The 24,667-nt window shown below is 35.6% G+C and overlaps 1 protein-coding gene across 13 annotated transcripts in view; it reads left to right on the plus strand.

Annotated features, from left to right (window-relative positions):
* Window positions 1–20,505, plus strand: part of CDC27 (cell division cycle 27) — a 70,450-nt gene extending 49,945 nt beyond the window's left edge. For 4 of the 13 annotated variants that reach the window (XM_072781264.1, XM_072781263.1, XM_072781267.1 and 1 more), the window contains 6 exons: window positions 1,532–1,740; window positions 4,437–4,554; window positions 9,104–9,232; window positions 14,561–14,635; window positions 15,453–15,609; window positions 17,452–20,505. In XM_072781264.1, coding sequence (XP_072637365.1) covers window positions 1,532–1,740; window positions 4,437–4,554; window positions 9,104–9,232; window positions 14,561–14,635; window positions 15,453–15,609; window positions 17,452–17,534 — 771 coding nt within the window. In that variant the 3' untranslated portion in view covers window positions 17,535–20,505. Of the gene's footprint in view, window positions 1–1,531; window positions 1,741–4,436; window positions 4,555–9,103; window positions 9,233–14,560; window positions 14,636–15,433; window positions 15,634–17,451 lie in introns of all 13 variants that reach the window. The other 9 variants (XM_072781272.1, XM_072781273.1, XM_072781269.1 and 6 more) reach the window with 5 other exon arrangements.
* Window positions 20,506–24,667: the final 4,162 nt, after the last annotated feature.

Consider the following 24,667-nt stretch of genomic DNA (forward strand, 5'->3'; position numbering starts at 1 on the left):
TTGGGGTGTCTGAGTGGTGCAGTCAGTTCAGCATCCAACTTAGTTTCAGCCTAAGTCTGATCTCAGGGTCATGAGATCAAGCCCAGTGTTGGGCTCCATGCTCAGTGCTGAGTCTACTTGGGTTTTTCTCTCCCTCTTCCTCTCCCCTCTGCACTTGCGCTCTCTCACTGAAATAAATAAATAAATCTTTTTCTAAATTGCCATTGTCAGCAGGAATCGTGTTCATTAAGCAGAAAATACGTAGATTGGAAAAAGTGCTAATTTTAAATTAAAATAAAATAGTGGTTTTTATTGTCATTTTAAGACATAGGCACAATTCAGGGTGCCTACGTGGCTTAGTGAGTTAAGCGTCTGCCTTTGACTCAGGTTATGATCTCCAGGTCCTGGGATCGAGCCCTTGAGTCAGGCTCCCTGTTCAGCGGGGAGTCTCCTTCTGCTTCTCCCCTCACCTCAACCCTGCCTGCTCATGCTCCCTGTCTCTCAAATAAATAAAGATTTATTAAAAAAAAAAAAAAAGACATAGGCACAATTCGTTTACATACTCCAGTCCTATAAGAATTGTATTTAATTGCATCTCAAGAATAGTGATACTTTTTTCACATATTTGAGCTTAGAATTAAAAATAGTAAATTCTTGTTAGTCTTGGTAGTTATTATGTTCAGTAGTTTCTGTGAACATTGAATCAGCAAAGACTGGATCATTGCTCCTAGGGGAAATATACACACACACACACACACCTCAGATTGTAATCTTAAATCCTAAAAACAACCCATCCCAATAGATTTTATTATCCTTATTTTATAAAAGAGAATATGAAATTTAGAAGTGTTGAGGTGATTTGTCTGAAGCCACCCTACAACAGGTGCCAGATATAGGATTTAGTCTCTTTCTGATTGGCCCCAGAGCCAGAGCTTCTTGCACTGCACTGCACAGCTTCCTCCACTCTCTATCCTCTGGTCATCTCTATGACAGATGAAACAAGGAGACACAGAGTCACCTTTTTTTACCTCAATTGAAACTGTAAAAAAAAAAAAAAAAAAAAAAGAAACTGTACCTGTTGGACAGCTTGTATGTAGGTTACCACTAAAGCAGTCTCAAGTGTAGATTTTGGTTTTACAAATATTATAAATTTTTACAAGTAGACAAATTCACCAATATGAAATTGTGACAATGAGGATTGACTATATCTATTAAAACTTCAGGAGGCACCTGGGTGCCACAACCAGTTAAGCGTGTGACTCTTGGCTTCAGCTCAGGCTCAAGTCCTGATCCTCAGTGTCCTGAGATCTGAGCCCTCCATTGGGCTCTGGGCTCAATGCCAAATCGGCTTGAGAGTATTTCCCTCTGCTCCTCCCCCATGTTCTCATGCACATGCTCTTTCTCTCAAATAAAAAAGTTAAAAAAAAATAACTCTAGTTATTGTTTTTCTAAGTGAGAGCTGAGTCTTGATTTTAGTCATAAATTTGGTTTTGTTAGAAAAATTGAAACAAAATTTTAACTATACATTTGGTTTTCCCTTTTTTTTTTTAAGGCCTGGTGTGCTGCAGGGAACTGTTTCAGTTTGCAACGGGAACATGATATTGCGATTAAATTCTTCCAGAGAGCTATCCAGGTTGATCCAAATTATGCTTATGCCTATACTCTATTAGGGCATGAGTTTGTATTAACTGAAGAATTAGACAAAGCATTAGCTTGTTTTCGAAATGCTATCAGAGTCAATCCGAGACATTATAATGCATGGTAAGTGCTAATGAAGTGTAAAGACAATGTCTTAATGATGAGACTGATACTCAGTAATTTTTCTTGTTAGGTATCTCTTTATTGTCGTGAATTTGGTTGCTAATACTTAAGAATACTATATACTGGCTGATAAGTTATAACCAAAATGTTTTTTATGTACAATATATACCTTTAACACAACTCTAAGTTAACTAATGATGGAATACCAGAAAGTTTCAACCTTTTCTCCTACCAAACTTTTGAAAATAATCGATTTTGTTATTTGATTTGTTTCTTTTTCTTAGAACACTGAAACAGTGATAAAGATTAGAACATGGTTAGGAAAGTGGAGAGGGCTAGAGGACCTATTGGATAAGAGAAAATAAACATTGAGAACTACACTAATTGTTGCTCTTTGCAGTGGTCTAGTTTATTAAATACCAGTCTAGTTCATTAGGTTTCTTTAGAACTCAGTATTCCAGTTTATTAAGTAATGTCTATTGAGGAAGTTACCTGGCTCGTATAGTTAACAAATGAAGAAGGCATTAAAAGTTTATTTCTGCCTCAACACTGTATCTACTAACATTTTATTGTAGTTTTATTGATTGAATTAATAGTTTAAATATCAAGAAGTATGATTCTGATATCATAACTCTGCTACAGTTTTTATGTCAGACATTTTTTTAATCTTGAGGTAATCATTATAGCAGCTGAATTTTCATTCTGTCACCAAATCTGAATCACTAGATTACTAAAGCATATTTTTTATGTGTATATGTTTTTTAAAAGATTATATCTCATTTCTGAGTAGTTACATTACCTGAAAGATGGCCTGACAAGTGCTAGCTTCTGTAGACCTATTAAATAGTCAAGCTTGCTTACACTGCCTTCTCTTCACATAAAGTACTCTAATATTTTAAAGACTCAGTTCTTAATAGGACCTGTGTTGTTTTTTTAAATATTTGGGTCTCTCCTATACTGTAATAGTTGCATTCTTTTTTTCTTTTTTTTTTATTTTTTATTTATTTATGATAGTCACACAGAGAGAGAGGCAGAGACATAGGCAGAGGGAGAAGCAGGCTCCATGCACTGGGAGCCTGACGTGGGATTCGATCCCGGTTCTCCAGGATCGCTCCCTGGGTCAAAGGCAGGCGACAAACCGCTGCGCCACCCAGGGATCCCTAATAGTTGCATTATTTTAAAACCTTACCATATCAAAAATTGTTATAAAAATAATTGTTTCAATTAGAAAAAAAGAAATAGAATGGTGAGCTTTTTCAGGAAAGATTTAAATTGCAGTATTTAGGTAACTTTAAGTATTTGACTAAATATTAAGTAAATTTATTATTCCAACTCCAGAATAAATTGCCTTTCTTTTGTTATTCCATCATCACCATTATGAACATAGAGCTTTTCATACCATTTCTTCATCCCAAATATAAGAAGATGTATTGTGCTTTCTTATTCATTTATATGGTGCTTATTCCTCATTATCATTATCTAGTCATAGCCAAGAGAAGTCTCCTTAATGTAAGTCAGTCACTTTATTTTTTTTTTTTTATTTTTTTATTTTTTATTTTTTTTATTTATTTATGATAGTTACAGAGAGAGAGAGAGGCAGAGACACAGGCAGAGAGAGAGAGAAGCAGGCTCCATGCACCGGGAGCCCGACGTGGGATTCGATCCCGGGTCTCCAGGATCGCGCCCTGGGCCAAAGGCAGGCGCCAAACCGCTGCGCCACCCAGGGATCCCAGTCAGTCACTTTATATTCATTTGATGTTTTGAAAACTCAGAAGAAATACCTGTATATTAACTTAATATGATGTTACATAGCCTTTAAATTTTATAATTTTTAAGTACATGGGAGTATGTTTTTGATCAGTAGGTGAGGAGAGGAGAAGCAGAATATGACACTATGCGTATTATATGTAATTATAATGACATACATCCATTTGCACCAAGAATATGGAAATAGCATTGTTAAGAATATAGGGTTGGGGCAGCCCGAGTGGCTCAGCGGTTTAGCACCGCCTTCAGCCCAGGGCATGATCCTGGAGACCCGGGATCAAGTCCCACGTCGAGCTCCCTGCATGGAGCCTGCTTCTCCCTCTGTCTGTGGCTCTGCCTCTCTCTCTGTGTCTCATGAATGAATAAATAAATAAAATCTTAAAAAAAAAAAAAAAAAGAATATAGGGTTTAGAATCATAAAGGAAGGATCTGATCAGAATCCTTATTAGCTATATAACTGCGGGCAACTTATTTAACTTTTAACTCAGTTTCCTTATTTGAAATATGAGTGGTAATAGTACCTATCTCCTTGTTTCCTTCTAGGATTAAATGAGATAATTCACATAAAGAATTTAACAATGTGATTGACACACACGTAATTAGCCACTCTAAGTAAAGATGAGCTGCTAAATCTATACTGTAATGATGGATTTAAGGATACAGTTTCTTTTTCCCCTTTGTTGAAGTTCTGTTTGATTGATTGATTGATTGATTTGGATATATTGTTTTTACTTATAAAAGTGATTTGTCTAAAATGCTTTGACGATTTTTTTTATCATGATTGATAGTTTTTGCCTTCTCTGACACCACCAGTGTTTCTCTTTAGTTTATTAAAATGCCAGATTCCATAACCTACCCTTTTATTAGTTGAACTAATTAGCAGCCAAACGTTTATATCCCTAAAATTATACTTTATTTTCTATTTCCAGGTATGGTTTAGGAATGATTTATTACAAACAAGAAAAATTCAGCCTTGCAGAAATGCATTTCCAGAAAGCACTTGATATCAACCCTCAAAGTTCAGTTTTACTTTGCCACATTGGAGTAGTAAGTAGCTTTCCAAATATTTTTCAGTGAATCTCCCTTTTGAAATACATTTGTTATTGACTCGATTGCTGTGGTGAAAATTAGGGCTTTTTGTTTGTTTATATTCTTGGAACAATATCGTGGATTATTTTTTAGCCAAAAATACCACCTTTTGCCTTTACATAAAGAGAAATCACTGGAGTACCCTTATTCCTTGGGCAAGTCCATTTCTCTGAGCTTCTTTTTTATAAATGACAAGTAATACCACCTTGCCTACCTCATAGGGTTGTTGTAAGACTCACATGAGATACTTCATGTTTTGAACACACTTTTTTCCATGTTAGTATTTGGCTCATAAATTCAGTAATTAATATTTCAAGGCAAATGGTTCCCTATGTTTTAGTCACTGAGTAATACAGGTATGTCAGCACTAATTGAAATTCTTAAAGGGCAGTGTGGATCACCATTTTCCTTTTTAAAGAAACTGGTTTTTTTACATGTAAAATAAAGTTATCAATTTAAACCTTGATACATTTTATAAAAACAAGAGGTAATGTTGTAATAAAACAATAGTAGTTTTGTCAGGGAATATACTGTTTGTTAACTCTGTGCAACAAAATATTTTGTTCATACTACACTTATTCAATGTGACTAATAGTTACAGTTACTCCAGACATTTCAGGGATCTTCCTGGGACTCCCATAGACTTATTGATGAGATGGAGAGACATTTATAATCATAATGTGCCATGAAAACTTAAAAACATTGCTTCTAGTAGGAGATAATGTTCATATTATTTGACTTGCTTTTAGATACTGAACAGTTGAATTACCAGGCTGGAAAGTGGAAAGCATTCTCAGAGTGCATGAACACTGTTGTTCACACCCTTCTTCAGAACACACTAAACTCTAAACTTGTTTGACACATTTCTCTTCATATATAACAAGCAACAGCACCCAATAAAAGCCTGAGAAGAAATGCTGGTGTATAAACACTGCAACTATTCCTGAAGAAAGAAGTATGGCGGATAGGGACGCCTGGGTGTTTCAGTTGGTTAGGCATCTGCGTCTGCCTTCTGCTCAGGTCATAGATCCTGGGGTCCTGGGATCAAGCCCTACGTCGGGCTCCCTGCTCAGCGGGGAGCCTGCTCCTCCCTCTTCCTCTCTCTGCTGATCCCTCTGCTTGTGCTCTCTCTCTCTGTCAAATAAATAAATAAAATCTTTTTTTAAAAAAGTACGGGGATATACTCCAAAGCCTCCCAGTTCCATGATCTGTACAGTATAGATTGCATAATCACACACATGTATATACACATGTGTGTATATATGTACCTGTGAGAATATATTAAGATGACAATGAAGTCTAGCCACGAGCAATTTACAGGTTCAATATACTTTTTACACTTTGCTTGAAGGAAAATTTCAGTATTTTAGTCTTTTAGTAGGCTTTATATATATACCGCACTTTTGAAATCTGAAAGGTATTGAAATAAATTTTTTCCAACATTTTGGCAATAAAAGAGACAAAATTCCCCAAATACTTGTATCGTCTGTCTGCATGATCTGTTTGATCTGAGAACCACTAATCACAAAAACCAACTCAGTGAAATAACTAGAAAAATGATGAAGACAAAGAAGATTACCAATTTGATGAACTTAACACAGATTTTACATAATGTAGCAGATCAAGAGTTGCAACTCTGTCATCTAAAAAACTCCATTGGGGCGCCTGGGTGGCTCAATCAGTTAAACGTCTGCTTTCTGCTCAGGTCATGAACCCAGTGTCCTGGGATCTAGCCCCGAATTGGTCTCCCTGCTCCGTGGGGAGCCTGTTTCTCCCTCTCTCTCTGCCCCTCCCCCCGCTTGTGCGTGTTCTCTCTCTCTCTCAAATAAAAAAAAACTTCCATTACTGATTATTTTGGTGCTGCAGATAGAATAGCATGTGGCGAAAAATACCAGGTTTTGGCTCATCAGGTGACACTTGATGGAAAGGTGTAGTTACATGGTGGATTGGGAAGGAGCAACTGCATCCTGACTGTAGGATTAACATTATGTTCACTGCACTCTCATTTTCTTTTCTTTTTTTAAGATTTTATTTATTTACTTGAGAGTGAGAGAGCATGAATGGATAGGGAGAGACAGAGGAAGAGGGAGAAGTAGACTCCCCAATGAGCAGGGAACCCAAGAATGCAGGGCTCCATCCCAGGACTCTGGGATCATGATCTGAGCCAAAGGCAGATGCTTAACCAGATGAGCCACCCAGGCATTACACACACACACTTTTTTTTTTTTTTTTTTTTTGGAGAGAGAGAAAAAGAATACACACTTCAAAGCCCTAAAGGAGTCTGACTTTTACCTTCTTTTTTTTTTTTTCAAGAAAAGGTCAAAATAAAAATCACGAAGAGAGGGGGGATACTAGTCTTGACATGTACCTGTCAATATAATGAATATTGTCATGAAAAGCCATCTTTTAAAAATTAGAGCAGAAACTTAATGTTTTTAATTTTAAGATTTGTAGAATATTTCTAGGATATTAAAAATGATTCAAATCCATGCATGCTGTTAAGATGATTTTTCTAATTATTCCATTGAGTCAGTTTTTGGATCACTGTTTTTTAAATTTTTTTTTTAATTTTTATTTATTTATGATAGTCACAGAGAGAGAGAGAGAGGCAGAGACATAGGCAGAGGGAGAAGCAGGCTCCAGGCACCGGGAGCCCGACGTGGGATTCGATCCCGGGTCTCCAGGATCGTGCCCCAGGCCAAAGGCAGGCGCCAAACCGCTGCGCCACCCAGGGATCCCTGGATCACTGTTTTTATGTTTATTTTAAGTGTTAGATAATTAGTCATACTTCAGTAGGAGAAAAAGTATGTTTGCTTTTTGAAATCACATTTTATGGTACTGGAAGTTCTTGTTCTTGCCTCTTACCAGTCTCCTCCCTCTCCCCCCTCACCTTCACTTCTTCTCAGCAAGCTTGGCTTTTGTGAGAATGGGCATACAATGTGAGGAGATTATGTGAGTTGGGAATTTCAATGCATTTTGGGAGAAGAATTGTAGTTCTTTATAACTTTTTCAAGTTGCCATGGTAACTTTTTATGGTTAGGTACTATGCAAAATATATCAACAAAAATTTTTTCTGCATCACTTAAGCAAATCAAACAAGTACCTCTTGATACCTTTTAGTGAAGTTGGACATCTTTTAAAGTAGGCTTTCTTCTAAAGTGATTATGGAACAGATTGTTAAAATGTTGTGTGGTTCATTTAAAGAACTTTTCAAGTAATAGAATATATTTTTCTCTGTTAGAGAACTAATGTTTAGGATTTCAATCCAGTGGGCAGAATATTTGGCCACATGTAGTAATAACCTTCTGCAAAGATTGTCATATAGATGAATTTAGGAACTAGATTTTGGCAGTACCTACTCACATTTGTGTTGTAGTGAGTGGTATTTGTTCAAGTTCCACAGCCCCATCCATGCACTATACTTTCTTTTTAACATACAGTTTGAGGAGGAACACAGCATGGCATTAGCTAGACACATAAATGAATAGTGATGCTTGGGGTTATGTGGGTTTTTTTTAAGTTATTTAAAATATTTACTTCCCTATATACAGATCAATGGTTTTCAAATATATAAAACAGAAGGATTATTTTTAAAATAAATTCCTAAAACAAGTAGAAATCTAATTGTTTTGAGTGAAATAGGACTTGGTAAGGCTTTAGAGGCAAATCCTGTAGTGTTCCTTTGAATATAGTTTTGAAAAGCCTAATATTTAGAGGACCATAATAAACATAGTGAAATGTATTATCTACCTAAATAGTACAGATTTTCTTGTGAGGGGAAAAACCATGGTTTTTCTTGTCTTTTAGACTTAAAGGTACTAAATATCTGCTCTAAAGATAAAATAATCAGGGGCACCTGGGTGGCTCAGTGGTTGAGCATCTGCCTTTGGCTCAGGTCATGATCCAAGGGTCCTAGGATAGAGTTCCACATTTGGCTTCCTGCAGGGAGGCTGCTTCCCCTCTGCCTATGTCTCTGCCTCTCTCGGTCTTTCATGAATAAATAAATAAAATCTTAAAAATAAAGATAAAGCTATCATTATGAATACATAATGGTAGATTGGGTGCCACAGGACCTAGCTTCTGATCTCAAAGCAAGGTATTTCACATTCTGGGCTTGTAATTTTCTTATCTCAAAAGTGAAGCAGGTGAACTAGAATTGGGAGAGATTTTATTTTATTTATTTATTTTTTTATTGGAAGAGATTTTAGAGATAATCTATTAATAGTCCAGTAATCAAGTATTAAGTCCACTTAACTCTGTGGAAAACCCACTTAGACCATACAACTTTAGTCATTTTATTATCTTTCTTTTTTTTTTAAGTAATCTGTATGCCCAACATGGGGCTTGAACTCATGACCCCAGGATCAAGAGTTGCACTGCACCCTCTACTAATTGAGCCAGCCAGATAATAGTGTTATTTATGTTGGTTTTGAGTCACAGTATTTGGTTCTCACCTTTCTTCATAAATATCTAAAGGAAATATTAATATGATCTTTATTTCTTATAGGTTCAGCATGCACTGAAAAAATCAGAGAAGGCTTTGGATACCCTAAACAAAGCCATTGTTATTGATCCCAAGAACCCTCTATGCAAATTTCACAGAGCCTCAGTTTTATTTGCAAATGAAAAATATAAGGTAAGATATATATTTTAATGGGTTTTGACATTTTATTGTTTAAGTTTTGCCCCTTCTTTTAATAGACCAAAAGTTATATTTTTTCATCTCTGATAGTTCATTTTTCCCATTTTTAGAAGTTATACAGTAAGAAATTTTCTTTTGTGATTTTATTTCTTTATGAAATACTGACAGGTAAGAGGAGTGTGTGGGTATTTAGGAATATGTGTTATCAAAAAAAAAAAAAAAGGAATATGTGTTATCCTGCATAAAGACTCTGTATATAAAAGGCAGTTTTTCCATCAGGGATTTCTCTTAAAGCTAAGACCTAAACCATCCTCTTGGGATCAAAATATCTGAATGGATGGCAAGTGAATGTGTGTGCATTATTCAGATATTTACCAAGTACTATTACATATCAGGGACTAAGAATATAGTGGCAAGCAAAGCAATCACATTTCCTGCCTTTGAAGAACTTCCCATCTAGTACTCTTCTAGAGGAGCAACAAACGTTAATCAAATAATCACAAAAATAATCCATATGGAGTACATAAAGGAAAAGTATAGTGAATTATGAAAGCTTATAACAAGGATACTTGGTCTCATCTGATGTGTTTCTCTCTTTACCTATCACTCTGTTTTCCAAATTGTGGAGCTGTAGCATGAAAAAAAATTGAGGAAAGAAGATAAGGAAAATTGAGAAAGAAAAAAAGCATAAAGTAACATGGGATTTTTGTCATTTACTCAGTCATAAACCATGAATCCAAAGTTTTCATTTAAAGTTCAGGTTTCTTTTATAATAAATTTAGGCTGTTCTAAAAAGAGTAAAAACTTACCAAATAAGAAAACTCCAAAATTTAAGTGCACAGAAAATGTTGGGCCAAATAATCCATTTCAGTAGACTCCCTAGAAGTCGGTTCTTCCAGTACACATTGACATTTGGTGAAATTGAAAAATACAAAACCAATGATAAACTCCTAATATTTCCAGCCTAATAAAGATTTATAAGGGATCAACCATCTAATTTATTCTTTGTCATTTATTCAGTAATTCCCCTAATCTTACTCTGTTTTTCCTTATCAAGAAGTGGATGTCTAGTCCTGCTGTTTTTGTTCTTCTGTAAAAGCTACTTTTAAATCTAATAAACACTTTTAAACTTTTAACTTGTTCTTTAAGGTACTATCATTGTAATTTATCACTTGTATTCATGTTTTTGCTTCATCATTTGTTTTCGTGTTTTTGCTTCATTGTATGTCTTTAGATTTGTGGTCAGATTCTTCAGTTGAAGCATTTTATTCAATTTATTATTTTTAGAGCCATTTTAATACCAACTTGCCTATCAGGTATGCCATATAAATCAGCCCTGTACTTGGTTCAAGAAGCCCAAATTCTAATCTGACCGACCATTGAAGCTATAATGGTCACAGCCATTTTTGAGTACCAGCTTAAGGTTTGGCTAAATAAATAATAAGGCCTACTTTGATGCATGGGTATATTCAAAATACCTCTATTAAAATAAAAAAGGGGCATGAGGAAAAGTTACTGGTTACTTCTGAAATATCTTGGCTTGAAAAATCAAAAGCAAGTAATGACAACCTCTCCGTGGCAAAAGCATTGCTAAATATCACCCTATTTAATGTGCTGCACTGATATCACATAAGTCTTAAGTCTTTTTAAGGCAAAAATGAAAATTCTGATATTATGGTAGAAACTGTTTCTCGATGAGTCTTTTAATTAGATTATTAGGGTGGAGAGGTATGAAAGATGCATGAATTGTTATAACAATTACAACAGGAAGTCATTGAAAGAAAACCTATCAGTTCTGAACTCTGTGTGGTGAGCAGAGAAGGATTGGGGTGCTTGTCCCGATTAAAGCAATGGTTCTCAAAGAATGGTCTGGTAACTTCTGAGAGTCCCCAAAAATCCTTTCAAGGAGTCCACAAGGTCAAAACTATTTTCATAATATCTAGATGTTATTTTCCTTTTTCACTCTTATTCTCTTATTCTTTCACTCTTATTCTCTCACTCTTATTCTCTCAGTGTACAGTGGAATTTTCCAAAAGCTACATGATATAACAGATTGAATGTAGAAGCAGATAAGAGAGTCCAGCTGTTTTCTTTTAACCAGAGATTTGCAAAAATGCTAAGCAATGCCACTATTCTTACTGACTTATTGTTCTGAAAAGGCTATTTTTCATTAAAAAGATATTATCTATGTTAACATGTAATGGGTTTATTGTTTTTCTTAGATTAACGGATAAATTTTTTAAAACTTCAAGTTTTAATTTCTGATATGGTAAGGTTTTTTTTTTTGTTTTGTTTTTTTTGTTTTTTTATGGTAAGAATTGATAGCTATGACCCACATTAACAAAAACTCTTTGGGTTCCTTAATAAGCTTTAAGAGTGTAAAGAGATCTGGAGCTCAACAAGTGTGAAAATTGCTTCTTGGCAGTGTTAAAATTAGTTTTGGGCTTCTTCATTGTGATACAGTCTTCATCAGTCCCTGTCAGTAATATGTGACAGTTGTTAACAGTGATCGTAAGTAAATAATATCCAGGACCACTGATCTTTTATCTTGATTCTTTATTCCATGTATATTTTACAATACTTAATAGTATGGAAGGAAAAGAGTACAGTCTACCTTGTAGAATTATTTATAAATCTTCCATTCCCAGACAAGCAGATGTGATTCTCAGACCCATTCAGCCCAGCAGTGGTTTGAATTTATTTCTCTTAGGTTGCCAGCAATTAGGAAGATGATGAAGTGTTAAGCATGCACCAGAGCCCCCTACATATTTGTGTAAAAACACAGCATTTTAAACAAATGCACTATCCAAGAAACTGTGTGTGTGTGTGTGTGTGTGTGTGTGTGTGTGCTTGCCTTTACTCTTCTTTTTTATTATAGAAAATTTCAGACGTCATTATACTGTGATAATGAATCCATGGAACCTACTACCCAGCTGCTTTCACACTACTTCTCACAAAAAAGATTTTTTGTAAATCTGTTATTTTAGATAATGCCAATAAAAAATTTTCAAAAGCCAAGAAATTACATTTGACCTTAGGTCAAAGGAGGGTCAGTGGGAATGTATTAAACTTTTTTTAGGACTGTGTAATAAGATTTGTTCCTTATTCTTTAGAGAACCCTTCTTAGAGAAATAAAACTAGTCTTATACCAATCAATGAATAAATCCCTTTCTGTTACCTAAATGCTACAATCCTCTGGTACCTTTACTAGCCCACAGTCTTTGATCACTGCTTTATTCATTATATCTTTGTGGGTGTTTTTTGTGAAAGTAATAGGCTTGTTACGAAATAGTCAAATAATATGAAAGTATAAAAAAAAATACAAAGTTGAATGTGCCGCATAAGGGGACCCTCCAGGGAGGAGCATTGTTAACAACTCAAAACATACTTCTCTAGCTCTTTTTCTCATTATTTATATATTTTTAATTGTATCTAACAAAGTAGGCTACACTGTTGTGGTAGGCAGGGTAATGACCCCTCAGAGATGTTCATGCCCTAATCCTGAGTACTTATGAATATGTTACCTTACACAGAAGACACTTTGCAGATGTCATTAAGGATATAGACCTTGAGTTGGGGAGAGTGCCCTACATTATTCAGGTAGGCCCAGTCTAATCACATGAATCTTAAAAGTGGGGGGTCTTTCCCAGCTTTAGTCAGAACCAGCATGAGAAGGACTCAACCCACCTTTGTTGCCTTCCAAGATGGAGGAAGGAGTCTACAAGCCAAAAAATGTGGGCATCCTCTAGATGCCAAGAAAGGCAGGGAAACAGATACCCTCCAGAAAGGAAAACACTTTGATTTTAGTCCAGTGAAACTCATATTGGACTTCTGATGCATAGACTATAAGATAAAAAAAATTTGTCTGTTTCAAGCCATCAAAATTGTGGTAATTTTTTATGACAGAATAGGAAACCAATACAGCTGCACATGCTATTCTATAATTTGCGTTTTTTTCACTTTAACACTTGTGGATAAATATTTGATAATTATCTTTTTTCAAAAACTTTACATTGAGTTTTGTTTTACTACAAAGAGATATAGAGAAGAAAAGTAGATAACCTCTGTGAACATTATAGAAAAATAAAGCATGATATTTATGTTAGAAAATTCAAAAAATAGAGAAAGCTACCAAGGAAAAGATAAAACATCCTTCCTCCCCCTTTACTTCAATCATCCCCTGCCCAAAAGTAAGTTGTATACGTGAGGCATATATTTATTGATTTCTGCCAGAAAAAAAAATTTATATATGCTCACATAAATGTATTTATAAAATACTTATGGGAATACCCACATAACTATTTGTATATGTGTGGTATATATGTTTTGTTACAAAAGAAATAGTATTATTGCACACACTCTTTTACATCTTGCTTTTGCTTTTTTTTTTTTTTTTTCCCCAAACATACAGTTGAGCGCCTACAGACCTAGTATTCCATAGAGGATGGACCATAATTTATTTAGTTAGGCTTTGATTAGACACAACTTGATTGCATCTATTGATTTGCAGAAACATGTTGGGTTGAATATTCTTATAAAGATGATTTAGTGAACTTTTTTGAATATATCCCTGGGACAAATGCCTAGCGGCGGAATTGCTGAATCAATGGTTACATGCAGTTTTTAACTTAATAGATAATGCTAAATTGTTCTCACAAACAGATTATATCACTTTACAATTCCACCTTCGGTGGTGGGAATATCTGATTCACTTATGGTAACTTAATGTAACATCGAGCTATTTTTATTTTTGTCCATTTGCTGGGTGAAAAGTGGACAATATCTCATTTGGGGAGCCAGTTTTATTTTCGATCATAATGTCCTTTTAAATATAAATCTATTTCTCTATCTTTTCTCTCAATTTCCCCAACCTGTTAGCAATGGTCAAAAGATTTCTAGACAGTTTTGATTTAATTCAGAGGTTTAAATTTTAGACTCTAAATCATTAGTTAAAATGGCAGGTGGTATTCAAAGCTTAGGGCTTACATCAGGGAGGTTTATTAACAAAACTTTAGAACTGTTTTGTTCTGCAACTTAGTTTTCAAAGCACTTTGTTATTTTAAATACAGTAGTGACCAAAGCAAGCATTGTCACCCACAAGTGTGTGTTCTCAGTGTACTCTGGTGAATTCCTGCCATTTCTTGTTTGTTGTCATAAGTATTTTCATGCATTTTATCTTAATCTACAGGATTAACGCAATAAGGAAGTGCATTGGTTAAGACGTAGTAAACTTTAGTTAAGATGATTCGGGAAATCAAATAACACTTGCTTAGTTAGAACTTTGTAAAATTTTGCTACTCTGTTTTTCTTTGCTTTTTTCAGTCTGCTTTACAAGAACTTGAAGAATTGAAACAAATTGTTCCCAAAGAATCCCTCGTTTACTTCTTAATAGGAAAGGTAAAGATTGGGGCCATGGTCCTAAACTGTGACTTTCATAATGAATATTAACTTCTGAAGAAGAAATATAAAAACATATTGTGCGACATCTATTGAGCAAATTCAACTAGAGCTCCAGACTAAATGCTCTGGGAATAAAGAATGGATTTAGTTAAAACATTTAAGAAGAAGATACCCTGATAAAAGAGCAAGAACACACACCCCATAATCCTAAACATACTATGGTTTTGGAAGTGTATTAGCACTTGCAGCCTATGGCAGTCATGAATTCATAACTGAGACTACATCTTTGAAACCACTTAGTTTCCAATTATCAATAAAATTTGTAGGCATCCCTCAAAAGAAAATTAGTGGCTCTGTGTTATCTTAATTAGAAGAACTGGCTTCCAAGATTTCCAAGGCCAGACAAGTCAGGACTTTACAGACTTGGCCCCTAGGTGCCAACTGGTTAGGGTAGCTGAGAACAGTGGACGGGGGTTGAGAGTTGATATAACAGCCTTTAAAATCAGTGTATATAAATGCTAATCAGGCAGCTTATAGTCCATTTCTTTCAATTGTCGTTGATCCAATCAGAGTATGATTTATTGGATGCTCACTATCAGAGAGACAGAGGCAAGGAATTCTGAAAATATCTGAATATATTAAAAGGAACTCAGAAGGTAGTCTGAGTTTTTCTATAGAATGAAAATGCCCTACTCATCATCAGAATGGGTTTACAGCATGTAAATCAGAAGCCTACTTAAATTATTAATGTTTAGAATTTTTTAATTGAAGCTCACAACTTAATGAAAAATGTAGTGCTGCTGTTTATTTTTAGGTTTACAAGAAGTTAGGTCAAACGCACCTCGCCCTGATGAATTTCTCTTGGGCTATGGATTTAGATCCTAAAGGAGCCAATAACCAGATTAAAGAGGCAATTGATAAGCGCTACCTTCCAGATGATGAGGAGCCAATAACCCAAGAAGAACAGATCAGTGAGTATCATCCGTAAGAATCAGGTTTGTATGTGTATTTAACCAGAGAGCTAATAAAACATCACCTCAGAGTTAGGCAAAGGGGAACAGATATTTCTTTATGATACAGAATAAACATGGAAATTTTCTCCATTATTGAATATTCAGAAATCTACCTTTTGCATAAGGATTTGTGGGCTGCATTTTAATTTTCTTTTTCTAACGATGGTGTATTCTTACTACCAAATGGAATTTTAGAGAAATTAAATTATATATTAACAATATATAATTGTTATAAACAATTATATAACAATATATAAACGGTAACTAGTCTCCATTTTGGATATAATTTGCTATGTGACTTTGACAAATCAGTTGCAGGTTTTTACCTGGACCTCAATTTAAGTTAAAATATATAACTAATGTCTGCTTTACTGCTTCATAAGAATGCAGGGTGGGATGGGAGGGATGATGGATGTGACATTGTAAGTGCTAAGTGAATGAATGATGTGTGCACATTTTAAAGTATTGATAGATCTGCAGTAGTTACTATTCAAATTCTGTAAAGCTCTGGCAAATTCAAAATCCAAAAATATGGCTAATATGTATAAACTGAAGGGTCAAGAAAAGAGGAGGGAACAAAAAAGTAGTTTAAGGCAGTAGTAAATACTCTATATCTAAATTGACTGTATATCTTTTTTTATTAAGATTTTTAAAAATTAGAATGCCCATAACTTAGGGGAGGGGCAGAGGGAGAGAATCTTGAAGGAGCCTCCCTGAGGTGTGTGGAGCCCTACATGGGGCTTGATCCCAGGAACCATAAGATCATGACCTGAGCTGAAACCAAGAGTCAAATGCTCAGCTGACTGAGCCACCCAGGCGCCTCTAACTTGAATGTATTTCTTAAAATAAATAGTGAGAACTAAGTCCTAACATAATATATTTTTTAAAGATTTATTTATTTTTAGAGAGCAAGGGGCAGAGGGAGAGAGAATCTTAGGCAGACTCCACACCTAGCATAGAGCCCAACCGGGGCTCTGTCTTATGACCCTGAGATCACTTATGACCCTGAGATCACAATCTGAACCAAAACCAAGAGTCTGTCATTCAATTGACTATACCACCCAGGTGCTCCTAATAAGAGAATTAAGAAACTTCTGATGATGCCTTTGTTCCAGAAAACTTGGTGAAAGGCTTAAAATTAAAATCATAGCTCCTAAAAAAAAAAAAAAAAAAAAAAATCATAGCTCCTATAATCCCAATATCCCTTTTTAAACTGAAGATTAGGGCGGCCCCGGTGGCGCAGCGGTTTAGCGCCGCCTGCAGCCTGTGGTATGATCCTGGAGACCCTGGATCGAGTCCCATGTCAGGCTCCCTGCATGGAGCCTGCTTCTCCCTCTCTCTGTGTCTCTGCCTCTCTCTCTCTCTCTCTCTCTCTCTGTATGTATCTCTATGAATAAATAAATAAATATTTAAAAAAATAAACTGAAGATTATATTTCTGTGGACTAGCAGGAACTATTATATTGCTAAAGTGGAGTCAACAGTTATAGGGTATGTCAGTCTTTTTTTTTAATGTCTTGAACTAGTTTTAATTCCTGGGTTAGGAATAAGGAATTCACTAGGGAGAGGCAGCTTTAAAAGTTAAAACTCTTAAAGGTTAAATGCAATAAACTAATCTTCTCAGACATGCTGTAAAATAAGGAGCCTGAATTGCATTTTATTGAAGGATATCAAGATTTTTAAGGGCCTTGATTTAAGATCTCCTCTCTCTGCACAGAATAGTTTTCCTTATATGTTTTCATGAACCAACAAGAAATATTTATCAGACACCTTACTGTAGACTTTTCTTTTATTTTTAAAGTGGGAACAGATGAATCCCAGGAGAGCAGCATGACAGATGCAGACGACACACAACTTCATGCAGCTGAAAGTGATGAATTTTAACTTCTGGAAATCAGACTTTTGCAACTGGATGTGTGACTAGTGCTGACATGTTTCTTGTCCCTCCATATACTGAGTCTTCACTCTTGAGCCGGCAGTGTCATCATCCATCACTTATACCATGAGTGTGCCACTTTCATTGGACCCTGACTGTACACAGAATGAAAGGCAGTGCAATATTTAGCTGCTAACAAGACTGGCTCTTTCACCAGTATGAATGACAATTTAGGGGGGTAGGATGGGGAACTTTCTTTTCTTTTTTTTTTTTTTTTTCCTTTAATCTCCCTTTGTTGGAAAGCTATCATGGAAGGAAGAGTTATGTTTTATCTTGAAGGAACCATTAGATATGGAAAATAGTGATGAACCAGAATTTCTTGGTCGTTTTTCCAAAACTTTGTTTTTATTTGGTTCTGTTCCCGATTAACAGAGTGACTGACCTTCATTTCTAGGTTCTTCAAGAATGGTGTTAGCAAGTGCCAGATGGAACAATAAAAGACATTGCCTATAACAGAGTAACTTGATTGCCAAGGAATGTAAATTACCTTAAACTTGCAGTGTCTCCCATAAACAAATGTAATGGGCACATTGGGACTCCTGTGTAGGAATCAAATATCCCACCATACAGTGTACACTTATTCTTGGCAAGAATGCTTTAATGTCTAACCAAGAATTTTAATTTATTCATCTTGCTTCAAAGTGTTGATCATTGTCTCGGTATTGCAAACTTTAAAGTTGTCCCTTTACCATATTGCCTCTTCTCTTTGAGCTCTGTGGGATCACCTTTAAACATTCAGAGATGATAGAGTGTTTGCCCACTGAAAAGCCAAAACAAGGCCCTTAATAAACATCTAAGTTCATCATAAGAATCAAAATGAGAACACTAAAGTGGAGAGACTTTAAGAGATCATGATAGCGAAAGCCTTAATACAATCAGAATTGTACCATAACCTTGAATCTATATTTGTTCAAGAAAGTATCCCTTTGACTTTTCTAAGTGTTGAAGCAGGGTGCAAGAATGTGTAGTTACCTCTGGTTGAGGTCATTTCCATTCTTTTCAGCTCTCTGCTTCAAATTATTTTCAGTAGTGTGAGTCACCAAAACGTTTACCAGGAGTGATTGGGTTTAGGATATTAGAAATTTTTAGATGCAAAAAAAACAAAAAACCCATTCTTATGAAGGAGATGAATTCTCTCCTGAATTTGTCATAGTACAGGTTGGTGTTTTTGGGGAATGGCCACAATTTTAAAGATCTAATTATGCATAATAAAATGGGAATTATTGGAATTTCACAATAACAGATTTAAAGTCTTAAATTGTGTATCTCCTTTATTGTAATGTATTGAAATTTTTAGAGAAACTTTAGTTGTTAACATTTTTTTAAGTGCCAATGTCAGATTATAACAAATTATAGTTTCTTATGAATGACAGGCCTATGGTTATTATTTTGGATTATTTGATGAAGGACAAATTTATCTACTGGTTACCTGTACTTGTTAGTCAAGTTGTGAAAATAAGGTGGATTACAGAAGATGTGAACAAAATTGTAACCTATAGACTCAGTAACTTTCTATCGTTTCTGTTAATCTGCCCATTTGAATGTGGATTAGATACCATTATAAATTAATTCACATCAGAATCTTAGATTAGGTATTGGGTGCCAGAAAGGTATTTAACAAAATTTCCTACCTAAATCTCTGTAATATGTGCTGCTTAAAGAAATAATTTATAAGAAAAAGAAAAGGCTGGGAATAAATGAATATCATTAAAAATTCCCAAAGGCTAGCACTTGGATTCTAACAAATATTCCATTTTATTCATTAGTCCTGTAATATTTAATTTTATATTCTTTTATTTTTTTAATTGGCAAATCATAAGCCAGCTATATAACAGTATCAAATATGGGATTTCATAGACAGCTTCAACCTGAGCTCTGTTACAAAGCCTGGAGAAAGCTAAGCTCAGAATGTAATTTGCTGATGTGTGATTATATTTTTGTAGTGGGAATTTATGTCCTGTGCCACAGGTGAGAGCCTTTCTGGTACTAACTTTGAGACCAAGGATACAAGGATAGCTTTGGAAGGCACACCATGGCAATGGCTGGCTATGGGACACTCAGCCCAAAGCTCAGCCTGATTTCATTTTCCTCACACCTATTTTCAAAACCTTTAGGTATCTGAAGCCTTATTCCCACCTAGTAACTGTTTCTGGCTTGCTTGCTTGCTTTTTTTTCTTTTTTCTTTTTCTTTTTCTTTGCCTGGAATGAGGATCAAACAACCAGAAAAGGACATAAAAATGTTTGAAATTTCAGTAGTTACTTTGAAGGAAATTTAAAATACTAAGAACTTTAACATCCTTTTTAGTCTCTTTAAGCTTTTCACACACATACATATATGTGTACACACACACACTTTTGCTCAGAAGTTATGTTGTGGCATTGGATAATTTTCCCCCTTGGAAATGGTTCTTAACTCTGGAATTTTAGAAGGTTGGAAATATTTTTTCAAGTGAACAATGGTACTCAAAATAACGAAAGGTGGTCCCTACTATTTCTGTATTTCATTATTTTAAAATTTTTGTTTTTTTCCAAGAACTGCAAGTTACATTTGAACCATGCTGCTGTTGTACCTTAAACAAAAACTCAGTGATAACCAGTATTTAGTCTATTAAAAATGCTCTTTTTGAAGAAAAAAGTTTGGAAGTCTCTGATTAGCCAGAGTATAGTATGGGGTCTTCACTGAGAAATATGGTGACCCGTTTTCTTTGTGAAAACCCGGGAAAATGCAAGTGTGGGTGTGATGTGTGTGTTCTATTTGCATTGAAACAATGTAATTTTGTGTCTTTTTTTGCTTTTCCTGACTTATTTCAGAAATTGTACAGCCCGGGGCGGAGGCGGGGGGAGAAAGCCTTTTCTGTTAATATATTTGCAATTCATTAAAGGATACGGAAAATCCAAATAAATTACTTTTGAAAGCAATTTATAATCAAGTTGTTGAAGCTATATAACAGCTGTGCCATCTGTATTTTTATAGTAAGGCACAGCAAAATAGTGAAAAATTAACAGTTTTACATTTCACAAAAGTCTAAGGCAGTGTTTCTCTTTTTTTTGTAAACTTACACCCTCTTCTAATTCATATATATATATACATTTTTTAAAAACTCCCATCCTTTTTTAGTATTATTTAGAATTTCAAAATAAATATTGTGACAAAAATGTAATTTTTAGAATATATATTTTTTTCAAACTACAAAAGCCCCTTGCCAGCAGCTGCTTACTTTGCAAGTCACCTGCTTATTCTTTAATCATATGATTTCTGAAATGTATTTAAAAGGGCCACAAAGCTGTTCTGTTCCAATTAGAATCTATTTTAAAAGTCAAGAAAGAAAAAAAAAATAAAAAAATAAAAAGTCAAGAAAGAAAAGTCTGAGAAATAGAATATAGAAACTAAATTTTACTCTGGTCTAGTTATCTTGTTGAAGTATGGGGAGCTGAATGGTTTTGTTCTTGGATAAAAAATATGGGGAGCTGAATGGTTTTGTTCAGACTTGAAGGGATAGCAATAGAGAAAACACGTGAAGTGGGATTAGTTGGGCAGATCAGTGGGAATGACTGGCTTCATAATTTAGGACCTGCCATTTACTGTCAGCTGGACAGGGATAACTAGAAGTGTAGACAGAAACCAGCAGTCTTTGGCTTGTTTAGCTGCTAATTAATGATTTAGTATAAGTTTTCCCTATAAGTGCAAACTTTGTTAAATAGCCACATTTAATGAAATTTTGCCATAAGTAGTTACTTGATTGTACATAGTATTTCCAGTCTTCAACCCTATAAGGTAGACGTCACTCCGTTTTACAGAAGAGAAAATGGCTTCAGCTATTAGATGATAGAGCTAGACACTTGGGCATTAGTGTATGTTCAATTTTTTTAATTCAGTTTTGCACTTCCTCCGGAAGTTTCAAATCATGTCTCATGTTGACTGTTAGGTATCCTCTCTAGCATTTTTTAATTATCTGCTATAGAGTATCATAAAACTGGGGATTTACAGAGCAAACTTGAGTATCAATCATAGATTCAAATCTGTCATATGCATAGTTTATATTCAATACCCTCAAAATAGAATTTTCAATCTGAGGCTAAAAGCTATATTTGAGGATAAAGTTAAGTACTTGAAAATGCATAATGCTTCACAGGAATTTGAGTAAGAAAAGGAGTAACAGTAGAAGTAAAGAAGAATAATGAAGTAGAATTAAGGTTTCTAATCTTGTGCTTTGAAAAAGCACTAAACTGATTCCTAGGAAATATAGATTTTGTCCTTCAGGAAGTCTGTGACCTTAAACAATTCACTTAAACCTTTTTCTGATCAATACAAAGAAAATCAGAGGACTCAAAGGACTGAAGATCAAATGTTTTAAATCACCATGCAAGAGCTTTGGTTGCACTGTACAAATAAATAGACAGTGGAAATGATGTTATGGAATATTGATTAGGCTTATTCCAAGACATGATCCCATGAGACAAGTTCACCGTAGAGCAGTAAACTTTGACTCCAGGACAGCCTATGGCATATGGCCAAATTGGCCCATTGCTTGTTTCATTTTACTGCGACAGCCATGCCCATTTGTTTACATGTCCATGGCTGCTTTCTCACTTCAGGGACAGACAGTTGAATAGTTGCACAGAAACTATATGGCCTACGAAGCATCAATTTTACTATCTGTATATTTGTGTGTACATTTTTAAATATATATACATGTAGTATAGATTATACTGTGCATATGATCTGACATTTCACATTTTGCAACCCCTGATCTAGAACTTAACAGCTGTATTGACATAACCATCTGCAAGTCACCCAAAGAACATGTTCTCTGTGGTGCTAGATTCTTCTCAATATTTTGTGAGTTAAATCACTGGACAGGGTACTACAGAAGAAAAATTCATCAGTTCTTAGTTTTTTAACAATAAGACTTGATTAGGTAAAGGGATTTCCTTGTATATAATGGCACTCCTTAAACTTACTGCCAGTTTCTAGCATTTATATCAGGGCTACATCTGTGCCCATAATCTTTTGAATATCTTGAATAACACTAGCATTTACTTGCTTTTTATTTCACATTTATGGATCACTTTGATATGAGAATCCTCTCATTCATCTTTACAGTCTTAAAGGGTAAGGCATGTTTTATCTGCTTGATACAAGAGGAAACTAAAGCTTAAAGAAACCAGAACATCTGCAAAAAGTGGAAACTCCTGGGAACAACTTGACAGGCTTTTCCTCCACATCATTGGCCAGGATTGGGTCATAGAATCATCTCCAGCTGCAGGGGGATGCTGGTAAATTTAGAATCTGGCAAAACGGAATGCATTTGCTATGACTGGTTTAGATAAATCATGATTTATCTCTGGGTTTGCACAGAAAGAAACAGATTTCATCAACGAAGAAGGGGAATGGCTATTGGTTCAATAGCCAAGAGCCCCTGCCACACTGCTGTAAAGGATTCACTGCCTTTTGGCAATTGATCTTGGTATTTAATTTAGTGAACTTTCTAACCTAAGAGTTTGTAGGGTTTCTATTTAAGATTATACTATCTTCAAATACTGATGTCTATTCCTCTTTAATCCTTTGATAACATACTCATTTCTTTTTTCCTTTTTAACTGCTATGGCCAGAATCACCAATATGATATTAAGCAGTAGTAATGATAATAGCAAGCACTCACTGTCTGGCTCCCAATCTTAAAGAGAATGCTTAATTTTCTCAAACTTTCAACTCGATAAAATCGACAAGCCACTATTATGCAATATGTCCCCTTTGCTAATCTCACTGCCAACCCTAACACTCAACTCTCATTTCAACTACCATTCATAAACACAGATACTCAATGAAGATACCTTGCTGTTGCTAGTTCTCAATGGTTCTTATGGATACCTCCTGAAATGTACCCATCTGTTCAGCATGTTTTTTTTTTTTTAATTTTTATTTATTTATGATAGTCACAGAGAGAGGCGCAGAGACACAGGCAGAGGGAGAAGCAGGCTCCATGCACTGGGAACCCGATGTGGGATTCGATCCGGGGTCTCCAGGACGGTGCCCTGGGCCAAAGGCAGGCGCCAAACCGCTGCGCCACCCAGGGATCCCACCATCTATTCAGCATGTTGAGTGGTTGGGGGCTGGAAAACAATGGGAGGAGCCTGATTACAAATCTGCCCCGACTCTGCCAAAACTATCAAATCGAATAGAGCAAAAACTACATGGGGTTTGTGCCTTCGTTACTTCATTACAAGACTAACTTCAAATCACCTGTAAGCGGGGGAAAAAATCCAGTAGGGATCCTGCTACCACCATACGCCTGTGGGTATAGAAAGTGAGGAAAGTGGTTAAATGACTCCATGGGACAGAACAGAAGAGAGGAGTGGACTCAGGAAGCATGGACAGAATCTACGGGGGAAAATGGAACAAAATACTGGGCACCTGGGTGACTCAGTGGTTGAGCGTCTGCCTTCGGCCCAGGGCGTGATCCCGGGGACCTGGGATTGAATCCCACGTCGGGCTCCCTGCATGGAGCCTGCTTCTCCCTCTGCCTCTGTCTCTGCTTCTCTGTGTCTCTCATGAATAAATAAATAAAATCTTTAAAAAAAATAAATTAAAAAATACTGAAGACAATTTGGCATTCATTAGGTCACAGTCTTGAGTTTAGGAAATGATTTGAAAATGTGTAGGGCCAGGAGTGGCAGCCTCAGAGAAGCTGTTTCTGGGAGAAAATCGGTAACAGATAAAGAGAAAGGAGAAATGTAAGAGGAACAGAAAAGAAACAAAGCACATCAACCTTCCCACCCTGCCAGCAAAATCCTTAAGCTGCGTGAAAGAGTGAAACTGACACATAAGGGCTCTGAAACTAACAATTCTGTCCATGAAATTGTTTGGAATAGAGAACAGCCATCATCCTGCAAAAATTCAGAAAATGTCAGTTAAAGCCTTTCTGCTGGTGAAAAGTCTCCCCAAACAACAAAGCTAAAGAAGATATATCTTTTTTTTTTTAAAGATTTATTTATGATAGAGAGAGAGAGAGAGGCAGAGACACAGGAGGAGGGAGAAGCAGGCTCCACGCCGGGAGCTGGACGTGTGACTCGATCCAGG

Source organism: Canis lupus, chromosome 16, assembly GCF_048164855.1.
Source record: "Canis lupus baileyi chromosome 16, mCanLup2.hap1, whole genome shotgun sequence".
Taxonomy (NCBI): domain Eukaryota; kingdom Metazoa; phylum Chordata; class Mammalia; order Carnivora; family Canidae; genus Canis; species Canis lupus.